General features: G+C 44.1%; 1 protein-coding gene across 4 annotated transcripts in view; it reads right to left on the bottom strand.

The window, feature by feature from the left end:
• Positions 1-19,597, bottom strand: part of arhgef10 (Rho guanine nucleotide exchange factor (GEF) 10) — a 361,849-nt gene that overhangs the window by 33,512 nt on the left and 308,740 nt on the right. For all 4 annotated transcript variants that reach the window (XM_085996438.1, XM_085996437.1, XM_085996439.1 and 1 more), the window contains one exon: positions 13,873-14,015. In XM_085996438.1, the coding sequence (XP_085852564.1) occupies positions 13,873-14,015 (143 nt within the window). The remainder of the gene's footprint in view (positions 1-13,872; positions 14,016-19,597) is intronic.

The raw sequence follows: 19,597 nt of genomic DNA, 5'->3' as shown, positions 1-19,597 counted from the left end.
GGTGAAGTGGCCTAGCAAGCTACTCAGTTCAAGAGCTGCCACCACCTTCTCAGGTCAACTAGGGATGGGCAATATAGGCTGGCTTTGCCAGCAACGCCCACATCTTGAGAATTAATCCAGACACCATAGCGAGAGCAGGCCAAAGACAGATGCCACCAGAAAGTTAACTTGCGGTTCTGTATCAGCCAAGACCCCCGACATGACGGATCTCCAGCAGGTTATTTTTTCCAGCAGCAACACAGAGAAAATCTCTTTCTGGAAAGAAAGAAAAACTTGCATTTCTATAGCGCCTTTCATGACCACCGGATGTCTCAAAGCGCTTTACAGCCAATGAAGTACTGTCACTGTTGTAATGTGGGAAATGTGGCAGCCAATTTCCGCACAGCAAGGTCCCACAAACAGCAACGTGCTAATGACCAGATAATCTGTTTTATTGTTATGTTGGTTGAGGGATAAATATTGGCCAGGACACCGGGGATAACTCCCCTGCTCTTCTTCGAAATAGTGCCATGGGATCTTTTACGTCCACCTGAGAGAGCAGACAAGGCCTTGGTTTAACGTCTCATCCGAAAGACAGCACCTCCGATGGTACAGCATTCCCTCAGCACTGCACTGGAGTGCCAACCTAGCTTTATGTGCTCACGTCCTTGGAGTGGGATTTGAACCCACAACCTTCTGACTCAGAGGCAAGTGTGCTACCCACTGAGCCACGGCTGAAGAGGAGTTCCAATTGAAAATACTTTCCTCACTGAAATATTGCCTCTCTTTAGTAGTGATTTGTCCTCCAGTTTGTTCACAATTAACATTTCATCTCTTAGACCGAGTATGTGTTGTTCATTACGCAAGTTGCCCGCTCAGGGTATAAAACAATTTGAATATGCATAGTGTAAGTCAAATCCTAGGAACAGTCTCAACTGGCAGTCAGTGAACACAAACCCTGTTGGGTTCACTATGGTGTACAGGAAACTCTCTTTTAACCGGCACCTAAATATCCGGAAATCTCTCTTAACCGGCAAAATTCAGGAGTAGGTTCAGGTAAGTTTTACTATATATTAGTGGCCGTGTAACCGGGGTTCCTGGATCTGTGGCCGTGTAACTGGGGTTCCTGCACCTGTGGCTGTGTAACTGGGACTCCTGCACCTGTGGCTGTGTACGGGGCTCTCGTACCTTGGTAAGTATACCTCTCTGTAATCTGGGCTTTTTCCACCAACCAGCACCACGCCGGTCCCGTCGCTGCCGGATAAAAAAAAAGAGTTTCCTGTATATACGTTACGTTACGGCATATCCTGACTGGAGAAAAGATTACTGCAATATTAGTCTGAATATGAACATGCATTCGCCGTAAAATGAAACAAAGCTAAATTATTCAAAGCTCTTTGAGAATGTAAATTACTAAAGTAACAGGACTGGCATTACAGTCTCACTCTGGGACTACTACAGTTGTGTAAATATACAATTTTTTACTTTATTTCCAGTAATTGAATACAGTATGCTTCTTTTCACTCACACCATGAAAATTATGTAGCTAGTTGACAATTTTAGTGTACAGTAACCTGATTTATATCTTTCCCTGTAATTCATACAGTATAATTTGCATGACGAGGGGAACGGTAGCATAGTGGTTATGTTACTGGACTGGTAATTCAGAGGCCTGGACTAATGATCCAGAGACGCGAGTTCAAATCCCACCACGGCAGCTGGGTAATTTAAATTCAGTTAATTAAATAAATCTGGAATTAAAAAGCTAGCATCAGTAATGGTGGCCATGAAACTACCGATTGTCGGAAAAACCCAACCGGTTCACTAATGTCCTTTAGGGAGGGAAATCTGCTGTCCTTACCCGGTCTGGCCTATATGTGACTCCAGACCCACAGCAATGTGGTTGACTCTTAATTGCCCTCTGAAATGGCCTAGCAAGCCACTCAGTTGTACCAAACCGCCACGACAAAGTCAGCACTGTGGGAGTACCTTCACCACATGGACTGCAGCGGTACAACACCACCTTCTCAAGGGAAATTAGGGATGGGCAATGCCAGCGACGCCCACATTCCGTGAACAAATAAATTTTAAAAAATCATAGCAGATTAACTGTTCCATATGCACACTCAACTAAGTGGCAGGTTTCAGAGGGGGTAAAATAAAGAGTCTGACAAACTGAACACATATACCAAGTTACAACATGAACTGCATCATTTTACATGTGCAAGTTGTAAAGGAAGTAAATACTTGCATTCATGTAGCACCCTTTCCAGCGTCAGGATGTCCCAAAGCGCTTTACAGCCAATGAAGTACTTTTGAAGTGTCGTAATGCAGGAAACTCGGCAGCCAATTTGCGTACAACAAAGTCCCACAAACAGCAAGGAGACCATGACCAGGTAATCTGTTTTAGTGATATTGGATGAAGAATAACTATTGACCAGGACACTGGGGAGAACTCCTCAATTATGATTTAGGTACACACTGTGACCATAAAATGCACTGCATGGCAGGGAAGAGGGAAATTAAACCGACGCAGGACCCCAACTCACTTACATTACAGGTATTCTGAGATAATATTGGTACCTTTATCCATCTCCTTCTGGAATGTGCCTTTGCAAAGAAGGTCTGGAAAGAGATGCAGCGGTCTTTGTCGAGGTTCATCCCGAGCTTCTCGGTAACACAGGACTCTGTGCTCTACGGACTGTTCCCAGGGACGCACACCGGAGACAAACATCAACTGCTGCTGGAAGATCATCAACTCAGTGAAAGACGCCCTTTGGTCTGCCCAAAACGTGCTGGTCTTCCAGAGCAAGGAGTTGTCCACGATCGAGTGTTGCAGACTGGAACATTCCAAGGTCCAGGAGTACATGCTGAGGGACGCACTATAGGTTGGTGCCGCTGCCGCAAAGGCACGATGGGGAAGGGCCACAGTTTAAGGCCCTCCCGCCACTGTACACCGAGGGGCTGAAACCAGTAGAAACCGCCCCCCCCTCGGGCCGTATGATGTACAAGTGTGTTAATTGTAAATGCACTGGTAATCTGTTGATGTAAATAGAGTACCATGTACTGCATTCATCTATATTATGCCATATGATTGATGGATTGTAGTGTAATGTATTTTGACAAGGGTTGGAATGTATCTTGACCCCCCTCGGGCTGTATGACTTATAAAATGTGTGATGAAAATGTATTGTAACGTGTCTCTAAATTGAGTGCCATGTACCACGTTAATTTGTATTGTACGTGATGTGAATTGTATGGTCATGTATCTCAACAAATTTTTACGAATAAAGTATATATTTTGGAAAAAAAAAATTGGTACCTTGGTTTCTCGGTGAAGTTTTGTACTGTTTTACATCAAAGAGATTTCATGTTGAAATATTTACGAAACAGAAATTGCTGTAACAGTTTTAAAAGGGTTTAGGTTAATTGGGGCAATTTATTAGTACTGATTTTTTTTTCAAACTGGCGAAAAACGTTTAAACTGGAACAGTATTTATAAACAGTGAACTGGGCCATAATTGTTCCATTGTTATTTGGTTCTGTAGAAGCCTTCAGCTACACCCTGATAAGATTCTTGTGCAATGGTTTACAATCTGCATTTATCTTTCTACAGGAAACTTTCGATTAACCGGCCCCTAAATAACCGAAAATGTCGGTTAACCGGCAAAATTCAGGAGTAGGTTCAGGTAACTTTTATTACTTGCCTTGCTCCATGTGTTGCTATGCAAGGGTGTGGCTGCAGCTGTTGCTAAGCTACAGAGACACTTGCAACTTGTGGCCATTGTTTTGAACCTGTTGCTAAGCAACAGGGTTTGTTGCTTTATACGGAGCTCTCAGCTCCGTATCTTTTACTATAGCGTTCGGTTATCCGGAATTTTTGATGAACCGGCACCACGTCGGTCCCGTCCGTGCCGGATAAAAGAAAGTTTCCTGTACATTTATAAGTGATTTTCCACACGTTTAGAACAAGTGTAATGTCTTTCTTGATGAACATGCTGATATTTTACCTTTTACACCATAGTAAAGAGGGCACTTTTTAAAAAATATATATACTTCTTTTCAACTCCCCAAAGACTGGCAGTTAACCTCTTCCTGCCTCTATCAGTGCCCTTATACAATTATGGTCAACTTCCAAAACTGTGACAAGCAATCTTCAGTTACTTATGTGGCTGAAGTAAGATTTGCTTGGAAACCCCCACATGTTTCAGTATTAAGAACAATCTGCGGCACCGCATCATCTAAGTAATTGTAATTATCGCTTCTGTAGCAGTAAGTCAGCTTCTTGGTTTAAAGATTGAGGCTCTCGCTGTACTGGTGTCATCGATAGTTCAAAGCAAAATGTCACTTCAACATTGGCAGCGGGGTTTCACCACTCATTATCTGACGGGAACAAACACCATATGGAGTGATAGTTACACAACACCATCTAACTGAAAGGCAAACACTGGTATCTTTGTTTCAAATCAACTGAAGTAAAAGCTTGAGCTATTCACAGCTCCACACAGTTACCATGGAATATTCCAGCATCAACCTGCACTTGCACGTTGATTTGAATTAAGTGGGCAGAAACTAGATTGCAAAATACTTTCAATTGGTAGCAGCGCTGAGCTAGGAAGTAGGTGGCAGCTGGATCAAAAAGAAATGCCAATGTGTTGGGAGTTTGCTGCTTGAATGGCTGATATCAGGCCTCGGTTTTAACGGTAGTGCGCGCTCGGGACAGGTGGGGGTGCGGAGAGGAGGGCGAGAAACTCCCACAGGGATCTCGGAGTGAGGCCTGAGCCATTTTAACTCACGGGCCTCATTTAAATAATCACCCTCAAAACCGGCAGGCTTGATCTCAGGGCCGGCGGGTGGGAGGGAACATCAGCTCGGCGTTGGGCAAGGGCTTTGGCAGCCAATGCCAACGCCGAGAGGAAGAGGCAAGGCCAGGACTGGAAGACCCAGTGCAGAACCAAAAAGTTGCAGACCATTGGATGCACAACTGCTGTAACTCTGGCAAGTGGGGGAAGGCGCACTAATTAGATCAAGATCCAGGCATGCCAGGTCTCGCCCTTCCCAGAGTAGCCTTGTAAGGGGCACAGCCTCCATGCACCCCAATTAAGGACAACAATGTAGGACAGGGTGCAGCCAGAGACAGGACTCCCAGGGCAAGAGCTTCCGCATCCCCAGCCGGCCAGAGCACTGGCAGTATGGCGCATCCAGTGGCGGACATGGAGCCCACATGGACATCAGTAGTAGGCAAAATGCTAGTGTCTATTATTAGGGACGTTGCAACAGGGCACTTAGAAAATCATAATATGATTAGGCAGAGTCAACATGGTTTTATGAGAGGGAAATCGTGTTTGGCAAATCTGTTCGAGTTTTTTGAAGATGTAACTAGTAGGATGGATAGGGGGAACCAGTGGATGTGGTGTATTTAGATTTTCAAAAAGCATTCGATAAGGTGCCACACAAGAGGTTATTACACAAAATTAGGACTCATGGTATTGGGGGTAATATATTGGTATGGATTGAGGATTGGTTAATGGACAGAAAATAGAGAGTCGGAATAAATGGGACTTTTTCAGGTTGGCAGGCTGTAACTAGCAGGATACTGTAAGGATCAGTGCTTGGGCCTCAGCTATTTACAATCTATATTAATGACTTATATGAAGGGACTGAGTGTAACGTATCCAAGTTTGCTGATGATACAAAGTTAGGTGGGAAAGTAAGCTGTGAGGAGGACGCAAAGAAGCTACAGAGAGATATAGACAGGTTGACTGAGTGGGCAAGAACATGGCAAATGGAATAGAATGTGGGGAAGTGTGAAGCTATCCACTTTGGTAGGAAAAACAAAAAAGCAGAATATTTTTTGAATGGTGAGAGCCTGGGAAATGTTTGCCCTCAGAGGGACCTGGGTGTCCTTGTACATGACTCACAGAAAGTTAACATGCAGGTACAGCAAGTAATTAGGAAAGCAAATGGTATGTTAGCTTTTGTTACAAAAGGATTAGAGTATAAGAGCAAAAAAGTCTTACTATAATTATACAGGGCATTGGTGAGGCCACACCTGGAGTACTGTGTACAGTTCTGGTCTCCTTAGCTAAGGAAAGACATACTTCCCTTAGAGGGAATGCAATGAAGGTTCACTAGACTGGTTCCTGGGATGAGGGGATTGCCCTAGGAGAGATTGAGTAGACTAGGCCTATATTCCTTAGCGTTTAGAAGAATGAGAGGTGATCTAATTGAAACTTATAAAATTCTTAAAAGGGTTTGACAGGGTTTATGCTGGGAAAATGTTTCCCCTGGCTGGGGAATCTAGAACACCAGGTCACAGTCTCAGGATACGGAGTAGGCCATTTAGGACTGAGATGAGGAGAAATTTCTTCACTTAAAGGGTTTCGAATCTTTGGAATTCTCTACCCCAGAGGGCTGTGGATGCTCAGTTGTTGAGTATATTCAAGACAGAGATCGATAGATTTTTGGGAACTAAGGGAATTAAGGGATATGGGGATAGTGCGGGAAGGTGGAGTTGAGGTAGAAGATCAGCCATGATCTTGTTGAATGGCGGAGCAGGCTTGAAGGGCCAAATGGCCTACTCCAGCTCTTACTTCTTATGTTCTGAGAGTCCAGGCTTGGGTTGTGGCCTGGCACCCCGAAGGAAGAAGAGGAACACAAGTTAAATTTCAGCTCCCTAGAAAAAGTTCCAAAAGGGAACTTATTTCTTTTTTGTTGCCACAGTTTGCAGCCTCTTGGGGCAGGTAGATGCAGGAGTTGTATCCCTAGGTCACTGGCACCTGCCTGGGCTATTTGCATTAAGGGTCTACCCCCTGAACCTGCGAACTTTGGTGGGGTCAGCGCCGGAGGTCACATCAGGCACTTATGCTGGAATGTCGGCCCCCTATGTTTACAGCCCCCCATCCCTCTGGCCCTTCTTTCCCTTTTGATAACAGTCTCCATCTATGAAATCATGTCCATCATTTTATAGTTCTCATTATTTGTGCTTCTCATCCATCAAAATCTTAAAATTCCGTCAGTCCAAGTCCACTTGCACAACAGCATAAAGAGCCCACGATCAAGTGCAAACAATGGAGATCTCCAGACTCGGGCAGCGGAGAGCTACACTTTTTGACCTCAGCAATTCGTGCTTCTCCAGCTGCCCAAGATCTCCTGTGGTAAGCTCCAAATAGCTACCAAAATATAAAGATTTTCCTGGGTCTGTACCTAGTACCCCATGGCACTTGGAATATCAGAAAATCGTGTGGGTTCCTTTAAACATGTGCGCCTTAACCTGCCCAGTTTTCGATGTGCTCCATGTACCTGGATGTAGACCCAGAAAAATCTATACGCCTCTATATATATAATATATATATACACACATGTGGGAGACTACATATATATATATATATACATAATACATATATGCATATATACATACACATATATATATACATATATACATATACACACACACACACTCTTTTGTGTTCTGAGCAAATATTGACATTACAATATACACAACACTGCATCTGATAAAAAAGGTGTGACTTCAATATTAATGCACATAGTTGTAGCATTTAACATCTTACACTGCAAACACAGCTGAAATTTTAATATGGGATATAACTGCTGCTAAGTGTGTTTGGGATAAAATATTGCATGCCAATCGAGTACAGGTCAATTAAGTGAGCACATTCTATTTTGTTCGTGCAGATAACTAAGACTTTTAATACAACTACTTGCATATTTGAGGGCATTCTACAGGTATGGCAGGTGGAGATTGCCACAATAATGCCAGCAATGTGCCATTATCAGGCACTAGCAGATCTGAAGAAGGGTTTTGACCTGAAATGTTAACTCTGTTTCTCTCTCCACGGATGTTGCCTGGCCTGCTGAGTTTTTCCAGCGTTTTCTGTTGTTATACTAGCAGATCTTGGCAGTTTAAAATCCACAGGTGACAGGCAAATCAGCAGCTACTCCCCCGCCCCCTCCCATCAAAACTCCACTTGCACATCTAAATGCTAGACAGTCCTAACATACCAACAATACCTGCACTGAAAAACCAGTAGGAAGTAGGAGACTAAGGGGCCAGGGTAGATGCTCTTTCCATATAATATTAAAAGGGCTTATTCCTAGTTTTTCTCCAAGACCCTAACCCCTCTAAACTAAGATTAAATAGGGCTACCTTTCCTCTACCAAACAGCACCCAAAAAAGTAAATGTAACACAGAGGAAAAAGGTGCTAAATCCTTTGCTCTGGTTTTGCTCCTCAACAACACTACACACAAAATTCTTCTGTTTTTTCTGGCATCTCTTCTTCTTAGGCAGTCTCTCGGAACTGAGGATGACTTGCTTCCACACTAAAAATGAGTTCTCAGGTGACTGATGAGTCCAATGCGGGACCTACAGTCTCTGTCACAGGTGGGGCAGACCGTGGTTGAAGGGGCGGGTGGGTGGGGTGCTTGGGTTGACGTGCGCTCCTTGCGCTTGGCTTCCGCTTGCTCCCGGCGAAGAGACTCAAGGTGTTCGGCGCCTTCCCGAATGCTTCTCCTCCACTTTGTACGGTCTTGGGCCAGGGATTCCCAGGTGTTGGTGGGGATGTTGCACTTTTGCAAGTAGGCTTTGAGGGTGTCCTTGAAGCGTTTCCTCTGCCCACCTGGGGCTCTCTTGCCATGCCGGAGCTCCGAGTAGAGCGCTTGTTTTGGGAGTCTCGTATCGGGCATGCGGACAATGTGACCCACCCATCGGAGCTGATCTAGCATGGTCAAAGCTTCGATGCTGGGGATGTTGGCCTGAGCAAGAACGCAGACACTTGAATGCAAATGAATATCAGAGGTCTTTGTACACAAATTTCCTCCATTAGCACCAGGCTGCTACACTCCAGTAAGTTGAAACTTTGGTATATTGTCTTCTAATTCATTCTGCTGTGTCTGAAAGTGTCTATAAAGATTCCGGTAATGCTCCTGGTCCCGGGCAAGGCGGCTTAATTTACTCTGCAACATCCACCAGTAGAAAAATAAGTGGGAGTACCATTTGGAATAACCTTATATTTAACATACAGGAAACTTTCTGGTATCCGGCACTGACGGGACCGAGCTGGTGCCGGTCGATCAACACTGCCGGAGAAATGAGCGCTAATGTTAAAACATACGGAGCTCAGAGCTCCGTCTGGAGCAACAAACACTGTTGCTTAGCAACAGCTTCAAAACAGTCAGCACAGCTTGCAAGTGTCTCTGTAGCTAAGCAACAGCTTCAGCCAGACGCTTGCAGAGCCCCAAATGGAGAAAAAAAGCAACTAAAAGTAAAAAAAGTTATCTGAACCGACTCCTGAATTTTGCCGGTGGATAGAGCATTCCGGATATTTAACCTCCGTTTAAATGAAAGTTTCCTGTACTTGGAGGAGGAGGAGGGGGAGAAGAGAGATGAAGCAAAGATCGAGATAGATGACTGGGAGAGAAGGCACCACGAGAGAAGGGATTCAATTCAGCCATATCCCCTAGATTGCATATTGCTCGAGATCCCCAAAGATGTGGCAAGCTAATATGGAGACCTTCAGCCATGTTCCCAGATAGGCACTGCTCTAGCTGTGGAAGTCAAGGTCACAATGGCCCTCAATATTTTTTGCAACTTACAGGATGCAGCAGGTGATCTGAGCAGTGTAAGTCAGTCTGCTGTGCACAGGTGCATAACCCAGGCCACAATGGCCATTTATAACAGGGACCAACACATCAGCAGCTTGTCCTTTACCCCACAACAGCAGCGGGAAAGAGCCCTTCCACATATCAGGTTTCCCCAGAGTGCATGGAACCCATGTGACCTTCAGAGCTCTTCCAGCAAGATGTGCACTGTACAGTAATCACAAGAGGTTTGATTCAGTCAACGCCCAGGTAATTTGTGATTACCACCATCGAATCAGGCAAGTGAATGTGTAACTTCCAGGCCCAGCGCTTGATTCATTCATCATGAGGTACTCCACACTTCCTAGTCTCTTCGAGGAGCCCTCTGCTGTGAAGGGGTGACTCTTGGAGGATAAAGGGCATCTCCTCACATGCTGGCTGGTGCCAACCTTTTGAATATTAATACAGCGCCTGAACATGGCTACAATGATGCTCATTCTACAACCGGGGCCATCATAGAGCACACAGTTGGAATCTCAAAGCATCAATTCTACTGCCATGACTGTTCCAGGGTTGCACTGCACCACTGTCCAGCCGAGGTCTCCTATAACAACTCTTTCTGCTGGTGTCTCCATAATATAGCCATGGAGAGTAGTCCAGTGGAAGAAGCGCAAGAAGAAAACCCTGTGAAGTAATGGAGAAAGAAGCACCAAGAGTCAGAGCCAGAGAAGGAGCCAGAGTTATAGGAGCCTCGAGAGCTGCAGAGGCATCTGCCGGTCTCTATTTGATACACTTTCTCCGGAGATGCAAGGACTTTTAAAAATTCCTTTATGGGATCTGGGCGTCGCTGGCAAGGCCGGCATTTATTGCCCATCCCTAGTTGCCCTCGAGAAGGTGGTGGTGAGCCACCTTCTTGATCCGCTGCAGTCCGTGTGGTGAAGGTACTCCCACAGTGCTGTTAGGTAGGGAGTTCCAGGATTTTGACCCAACGACGATGAAGGATCGGCGATATACTTCTAAGTCAGGATGGTGTGTGACTTGGAGGGGAACTTGGAGGTGGTGGTGTTCCCATGCGCCTGCTGCCCTTGTCCTTCTAGGTGGAAGAGGTCGTTGGTTTGGAAGGTGCTGCCGAAGAAGTCTTGGCGAGTTGCTGCAGTGCATCTTATAGATGGTACACACTGCAGCCACGGTACGCCGATGGTGGAGGGAGTGAATGTTTAAGGTGGTGGATGGGGTGCCAATCAAGCTTTGTCCTGGACAGTGTCGAGCTTCTTGAGTGTTGTTGGAGCTGCACTCATCCAGGCAAGTGGAGAGTATTCCATCACACTCCTTACTTGTGCCTTGTAGATGGTGGAAAGGCTTTGGGGAGTCAGGAGGTGAGACACTCGCTGCAGAATTCCTAGCCTCTGGCCTGCTCTTGTTGCCACAGTATTTATGTGGCTGGTCCAGTTCAATTTCTGGTCAATGGTGACCCTCAGGATGTTGATGGTGGGGAATTTCCTAACCATTCACCAGGAATCCTTCCTCCACCAGACTAAGCCACTATTACTTTCCTCTCTGAATAACATCCTTTCAACCAATCCAAAAAATAATAAATTCCCACCTCAAAAAATAACATCTTTACTGTGAAACCACCTCCCCTTGACATTCAATGGCATTATCATTGTCGAATCCCCCACCATCAACATCCCGGGGGGGGTCACTTTTGACCAGAAACTTAACTAGATCAGCCACGTAAATACTGTGGCTACAAGAGCAGGTCAGAGGCTGGGTATTCTGCGGCGAGTGACTCACCTCCTGACTCCCCAAAGCCTTTCCACCATCTACAAGGCACAAGTCAGGAGTGTGATGGAATACTCTCCACTTGCCTGGATGAGGATAGCTCCAACAACACTCAAGAAGCTCGAAACCATCCAGGACAAAGCAGCCCGTTTGATTGGCACCCCATCCACCACCTTAAACATTCGCTCCCTCCACCACCAGTGCACTGTGGCTGCAATGTGCCATCTACAAGATGCACTGCAGCAACTCACCAAGGCTTCTTCGACAGCACCTCCTAAACCCACGAACTCTACCACCTAGAAGGACAAGGGCAGCAAGTGCGTGGGAATGCCATCACCTCCAAGTTCTCCTCCAAGTCACACGCCATCCTGACTTGGAAATATATCGCTGTTACTTCATTGTCGCTGGGTCAAAATCCTGAAGCTCCCTCCCTGATAGCACTGTGGGAGTACCTTCACCACACGGACCGCAGCAGTCCAAGGCGGCGGCTCACCACCACCTTCTCAAGGGCAATTAGGGATTGCCAATAAATGCTGGCCTTGCCAGCGATGCCCACATCCCGTGAATGAATAAATCCCACTTGTGTTGCTGCTGACAACCCTTCCATGCCACAACAGCACACTTCAGTTATGTGAAGACAATAGAGAAGGTGAAGGGGAAATTTAATAGAGGTGTTCAAAATCATGAAGGGTTCTGATAGAGTAAATAAGGAGAAACTGTTTCCAGTGGCAGAAGGGTCAGTAACCAGAGGACGCAGATTTAAGGTAATTGGCAAAAGAACCAGAGGCGGCACGAGGAAAAAAAATTAATGCAGCAAGTTATGATGATCTGGAATGCACTGCCAGGAAGGGCGGTAGAAGCAGATTCAATAGTAACTTTCAAAAGGGAATTGGATAAATACTTGAAGGGAACCTTTTATCGGCTATGGGGAAAAGAGCAGGGGAGTGGGACTAACTGGCCAGTTTTCTCAAAGAGCTGGCACAGGCACGATGTGCCAAATGGTCTCCTTCTGTGCTGTATTATTCTATGATGGTATATTGACAGGGGGGTGTCCCATTTCATTAAAAAACTATATAACTAAAAACAACTTTTGGCTGGCTATAATTAACTTTAACACTTTCCAAAACTGATCTACAGCTGGCACTTATTATTTTCAATTTGATGCATCAGAAAATTCACACGCCTTGACATCTCAGTCCTGGAGCTTCCATTGTCCCTGCTCCTTTATGGTTCATACTGCCTCTAAAGGCCGCAGAAACACAGATTTCCACTTCAGTTGATGGCAGTGCCTCCTCCCCCCACCCCCGAGGAAGTGCTGGATCAGCAGAGTGAATACGTGGTAAAAGAACTGTTATAAATCTCATCATCATGAAGAAATGACTAATGAAGTAACACTGGGCAGCCAGCTGGTGGTGCCATCCAAGGAGTATAAATACTCGGGCGTGGGCCCAGCTTGCTCAGGATGTTTCTGTAACCAGGAACTAGTGATGTAACTAGAATCTCATGGTTGTGAAACAGTTGATTAAAGCCTTGTTTTATACTCAAACCAAGTGCTCAATAGTCTTTTACATCAAGAACATAATGGGTTAAAAGTATAAACAACAAATAAAGCGTCAATCATACAGCCCATACAAGCAAAGCAAAAACACAGGCAGAGCAATTCAATAGCCCACCGAGGAATGGATCGAAACGCCAATGGAGCAAAGGACTATGGGAACCTGACCAAAATCAGAGAGTATGCTGGAACTTGTTATTGCTCCAAGCTGCCTGGAGAAAGATTTTCTGTAGCTTACTGTACTGTCCAAGGACAATGAGAGATAAACAAGGTAAAGGATGAGATAGCTGTCTGCTGGACCGTGGGAACGGAGAGGAAAACAAACTGTTCTGCCCAGTAACAGACAAAGGAGAAAAAGATATAAAAACAGTGATTTGCAGGATACCGCAAGAAGCATTCAAAGAAGAATTCATTGATGAAGAATTAACCCCATCTACTCTCCCAGAACTAGGTTCTGATCACCTTTGGTTCGGAGTTGTGTTCCCCGGATAAGGTCGCAAGGCATGTCATCTGGAAATCTGTTGCGTGTTAGTCAATAAAATTAGAAAACCGATTATGAATTCTCGTTTGATTCTTACCTTTTAGAGCCAATAAAGAAATAAGAAAACCCTACAACACCATTCCTTGACTAAATATATGGACAACTGACCCTTTACACACCCGGGTTGCCCAGTCATATTGGGTGGGGTGACAATTTCTAATTTCCTCTGACCCCTAAAAGGAAAGCACACGAGCCCTAAAAAAAAATCTGCAGGGGGGGGGGGGGGGGGGTGTTCTCTGTAGCTATGCTGGGATCGCGTCGGCCGCAGAACTCCTACGCTGACTCCTGCAAAGTTTGCGAGGTCATTGGCGGGGGGGTGGGGGGGGGAGGGGGCCTCCAGAAGATGGCCTCCTGCGGCAAACCGCCACACAGCAAAACCCTTTTTGTAAAAGTTGGTTTCAAAAGTTTTCCAATTACCTCCACAGTGTGGGTCTTGGTGCTGATGATGAACACCTGTCCACCAGAAGCCGTCCAGAGTGTGTCTTCCATTACAAGAATGATTTTCACTGGCAGGTCACTAAGCTTCAGCACTTTTGGTGAATCAGCAATCCAAGATCCATCTTCAACAGAGGAATTGAGAGAAAGTAATTTTTAAAAGTTTCTACATTCACATAAAAAATGGTTCAGTTCAGAACAGCAAACTTTATTTAAAATGTAAACGTTTTGTTGTTTCTGATGCCCTGCGCCAAGACACAATAGAACAACATTTCATGAATTAATCCAGAAATCTCTAAGTGTTCATTACAGTTGATTTGAGTACCACGTTCATTTAATTTTTCTTCCTTACACTTTTACCTATTAGAAATGAAAGAAGAATGGCTCTAACATTTCTATAATCTATCTTTAAAACTAAAACATATAATTTACCAACACCCGCAACCAATAGCGTCACATGCAAAATAGTTGCCAGTCTCGAGGGCAGCTTAAAAAAATTATGGAAAGAATCATAATCTACATTTTAAAACGGTTCCTTTTGTAAATCAAAACCATATATTGTTGGCAGTAGAGTAAGCAGGCAAATTATTTTACCCGTTAAAAGCTAGATTATTAGCTTCTGTTTAGATTTTGTAGCAATGGGCTTCTGTTTGTGATATCAGATTATCCTCTACATGTATGTATAGTCACCAGAAACTGGAAGGAGTTACAGTACTGAACAAGAATGCACACGTTTGTCAGAATTATATTTTTCCAATCCAATTGCAAACCACGAAAACCAATAAACATGGCGCCTCGTACATGCTTAGATTTTAAACCACAATGAAACCCACATAAACTGCAAAAGATATGGAGGAGGAGAAATTAACTGGAAGCTTATACCTCCTTATAATAGGCATGTTCAGTTTAAAAAGCAAAATATGTAACATCATTCATTCCCATCGTATGATTTTCAGTGGCTTTTGCATTCTCTGTGGTGAATGTTTCATTCTTATAGCGCCTTCCATATAAAAAAACCTCCACATATTTAACCCTTCCCCCAGTTAATTGTGATTATGCAGAAGGTCCAAATACAGGAGTAGATTCTAATGTCCTATAAGGTAATCTCTGAATGTTGCATAAATTTGACTTGTAACTTTGTAATAGAAGATGTGGATGCCACACACGAGTGATTCATTCACAATACAGTATGTCTAGGTTTTTTCTTTCTAAGTCTCAGAACAGGAGCTGACTCTTCCATTCTAGTGCCACATTTAACACAGGGCCCTATAATAGGCCAGCTATTGTTTTAGTGCAAGAAGCATTATTGTTAGTGTCCGAGGGTGGATTTTTTATCTATTAAAAATGGGAAAATACTCTAAAATGACTTGTTTAATTTTTTTTTCAGTTTTGACTATAGAATAAGGCCCCTTCTCTTCAGAAGCTTGTCTTTGCTTTTTACAATAATATGCAAATCAGGCTGCTTACTAATCACAGCAACAGGCTTTAAGTTGCCTACTATTTTATATGGTTTGTGCAGCTGCTGCTCAAGTTGATCAGTCATTTACTTTCATGTGAACCACTGACACCAGAGTTTTTAAAAATTAATTCACATGATGTGGGTGTCACTGGCAAGACCATCGCTCGTTGCTCTGTATTGACTGGCTTGTTCGGTCACTTCAGGAGACAGGCAAGAGTCAAGGACGCTGGCGTGGGGCTGGAGTCGGGTAAGGATGGAAGATTCCCTTCCCTGAAGGACATTCGTGAACCAGTTGGGTTTTTACAACAATCCAACAGCTTCATGGTCATTTTTACTGATACCAGCTTTTTATTAGCAGATTTTATTTTGAAACCTGAATCCAAAATTCTCAAGCAGCCATGGTGGGTTTTCAACTTGTGTTCTCTGGATTACTAGTCCAGTAGCATGCTGTCGTACCTCAAAGTGCATCGTGTAAGACCATTCACCCTGTGGCTGACTGCAGATTGTGGCCACAGTAAAGTAAATAAGACACCGTTGGAGATGGCGCTTGCCATAAATGCTGGTCAGCAGAGGCAGCCATATATTTGGATCTCCTGTTCCAGTTTGGCAAAATGATTTTGCTCCGAGTGGCCTAGTACAGCACCATCTTCAAAACCGCACCAAGCAAAACGTTGCAGACGGTGGCTTTCAAGCAACAGCTTGTGTAAATGTGAATTCTATGCTGTAGAAACCACCCTGCAATATCAATGGACAGTTTCCTGCAGCACTCGGAGCTGCAGCCAAGAAACTGCTTCCTGAACAGTTCTGCAACAGAATTGCAACATGAGAAAATAATGGATGGTGCTCGTGGATTAATTGGGGCCAGCATACCAAATTTTGGAATTAGGACATATCACAGAATCACAGAAACCCCACAGTGCAGATAGAGGCCATTTCGGCCCATCGAGCCTGCACCGACGGTTGAGTACAATTAGACCCTATAAAGTTTATTTCTTAAATAAAAGAAAAATTAAATGCCCATAAATGCTTACAAAACCTACTCTGATGTAAATAAAAGTGAAGAATGTGTAAATGAACATATATATTTTGCAACAGTAAAAGGTTATTTAGCTTGGACTGTGGCTGCACAACTAAAGGATACAAATGTGAAATTAGCAACCCTCAAGCTGGATGCCCAGGGCTGAAGAAAGTTCAAACCCTCTCCCTGTAGACTTTCAGCAAAATCAGTTTAATGCTATGTCAACAAAGCCCTTTTCTGTTGAAGGATATTATGAAAGGTTGTGGAGGATGGACACGCATTATTGAATCGTATGTGGAACACAGTGTTTCCTGTGTAGATGGAGCTGAAGATGAATCATCAGTGGAATTCAACTGGATCAAGTTAAATATACTGTACTGTGGTTTGCAACACTGGATTGATTACTGTAAAATTGGGGAGACATTTCACAGAGTTCTCCTTTCTTTGTTGGTTGCCTGCCCTCATGAGCTTGAAGTTAGGCAAAGTTCACAATGCAGCAAAATCTACTCGTGTCTGTGGAGACAATGGACTTGATAGTCTTTTCTCATTCCATATTTTCTTTGTTTTTACATTAACTGTATTGGAACCAATTGCAACCTTTTATTACAATTAACTCCTAGCCATCAGTGAAAGTGTTAACTATCTCTTCAGTTAAATGGCTTTTATTTCAGTTGCCACAGATTTATGGGGATGGATTTTCATCTTTAGTGCCTGGGCATAAGGTACTGCCTGAGGGAAATAGATAGAGGAACATTATATGGGAAGGGTTGCCTATAAAGCAGCCCGCCCGATTTTCCACTTTGCGTCTGCAACGCTTTATACCCAGGCGGAAGTGCAGCCTTCAATCCAAACCAAACTGAAGTGATTTACCTAAAACACTAACAACCTTAAAAATTCAAACAGAATTAAATTATGTGCGGGACAGCATGAGAGAAAACATTCATTTTCTGGGTTTCACCGCTGCCGTTTTCCTGCATGTTCTTTTGACTGTCTTAAACATTAATCCAAGAATCCTCTTTCCTCCCCTCTCAAACGTACCACTTTTCTCTCCATTGTTCCATGATAGAGCACATCTTTCGGAGCCAGAAAAAGTGACCCATTTCTTTGCCAATACAGGTTGAGCATCCTGAATCCGGCAACCTCGGGACCGAGGCCGAGCCGGTTTTCGTGTTTTTCCGGACTTTGGAACGTGTTTCTGATGTCCCAAGTCCGGAAATATTGCAACCTGGGCTTGGGCGTTTCCGGACTTTGGACATCAGAAACACATTCAGAGTCCGGAAACGCCTGGGCCGCTCCGCGTAGCGCTGGCGCGTTTCTCCACCCCTCCCCTTCTGTTAAAGGGGGAGGGACACTGCGAGCTCTGCAGAGCATCCGAGGGCCCACACTAGACCACCAGGGCGGCGTGGTGCCATGGCCGCAGCCTGGCGGAAACACTTAGTGGAGCTGTGCAGATTAAGGAGGATAAAACACAACACTAAAGTTTTATTGCATCACTCGCATTTTTCATAGGATTTAAAAAAAAAGACAACAAAAGTTCATGGCTTTTTGAAGTACAGGTTGAGCGTCCAAAATCCGGAGTTCCGGATTCCGGAATATTTTACGGATTCCGGGACGACCCTGCCACCAATCGTCCCGGAGTCCAGATCATTCCGGAACTCCGGATTTTGGACGCTCAACTTGTACAGTTAAAGAGAGCACAAGAGCTGCCGAACTAAACTTGCTCTCGGATTTTCCTCTCCTCACTTACCATCAGTACAAAACTAAAGCTTTACACCACTGCCAGGAATGGTGAAAAACAAGGCTAGAGTCTCTTGCTGGTTTGTGCCAAACCGTACGTCAAACTTTATGAACTGTGTCCGATTCGGACATGCACTGACTTGCAAAAGAAATACTTCCATAGGAATGAGTAAATATAATGCAACAGTACAGTTGCTGTAGATAACCATTAGTCCAGCCAGCTTCATAAATAAGAAACAAAATGGTTTTGGAAAGTTAAGGAGCCTTCATTCCGTCTACTTGCATTCCCCGAGGCTCGTCAGACGCACATGGATTTTGATGCATTTCCAGGGAAGCTTCAAATTGAAGTCCACATTGCTTCATGCCAAGATGAGACACACTGTAAAGTTGCACCAGTCTCTAAAACTTACACAAGAACTCCTGTAAGTTGCAACTTCAGCACCTGAATTACATCCGACTAAGGCCACCTTCACTTTTCTAACATGATCTGACAAATCTATACCTCTAATTGTGAAAAGCATTTGAAATTCCAGTTTCAAATTAGAGTTATAATCTCACATCCTGCATCATGTCCAACCACAACAGGAACTGAAAGGTTGTGTGGTTTTAAATCTCAATATATTCTGCTTTATACAGAACAGCTGGCAGAAATGGTTAGCTATATAATTATGTTCAGCGTCTAAACTTTTTCCAAACTGCACACATTGTTCTCAGCAGATCCAGCTGAATTACACCACTCAGCTTCTGTTCCGAATCCTCAATTTAACTCTTTCACTCCCACAATTTGATTGCCATTAATTCCAGTAGGAATTGGCCATCGAGTTTTGCAAGATTGCCGCAGGAAAAGTATAACAACAATCTGATCTTCAAACAAAACAAACTTTTTTTCCAATGCTAAAGATGCAATAATGATCCTCTGAAGCAAAGCACTGCAGGAATATTAAAATTAAATAATAGAGTTTGAGAATATAAACAAGGATAGTGCTCAAAGCAGTTGTTAACAATACTGGAAAATACTTGCTTTTGGCTGCAATACTAAGTGCTCACAAAGATTGAACATGGAAGAGCTTTATGAAGAATATAACTACCACGCGTTGAGATCATTAAAACAAACACTTACATAGAGTCATACAGCACAGAAAGAGGCCCTTCGGCCCATCGTGTCCGTGCCAGCCATCAAGCCCTGTCTAATCTAATCCCATTTTCCAGCATTTGGTCCGTAGCCTTGTATGCTATGGCATTTCAAATGCTCATCCAAATGCTTCTTGAATGTTGTGAGGGTTCCTGCCTCTACCACCCTTTCAGGCAGTGAGTTCCAGATTCCAACCACCGGTGAAAAAGTGTTTCCTCAAATCCCCTCTAAACCTCCTGCCCCTTACCTTTAATCTATGCCCCCTTGTTATTGACCCCTCTACTAAGGGGAAAAGTTCCTTTCGATCTACGCCCCTCATAATTTTGTATACCTCAATCAGGTCCCCCCTCAGCCTTCTCTG

This window comes from Somniosus microcephalus, chromosome 9 (genome assembly GCF_052327205.1).
Source record: "Somniosus microcephalus isolate GS21.2 chromosome 9, FLI_Smic_1.0, whole genome shotgun sequence".
In the NCBI taxonomy this organism is placed as follows: Eukaryota; Metazoa; Chordata; class Chondrichthyes; order Squaliformes; family Somniosidae; genus Somniosus; species Somniosus microcephalus.
Note: the sequence above shows the minus strand (reverse complement) of the source record. Positions and strands in the feature narration are given on the sequence as shown.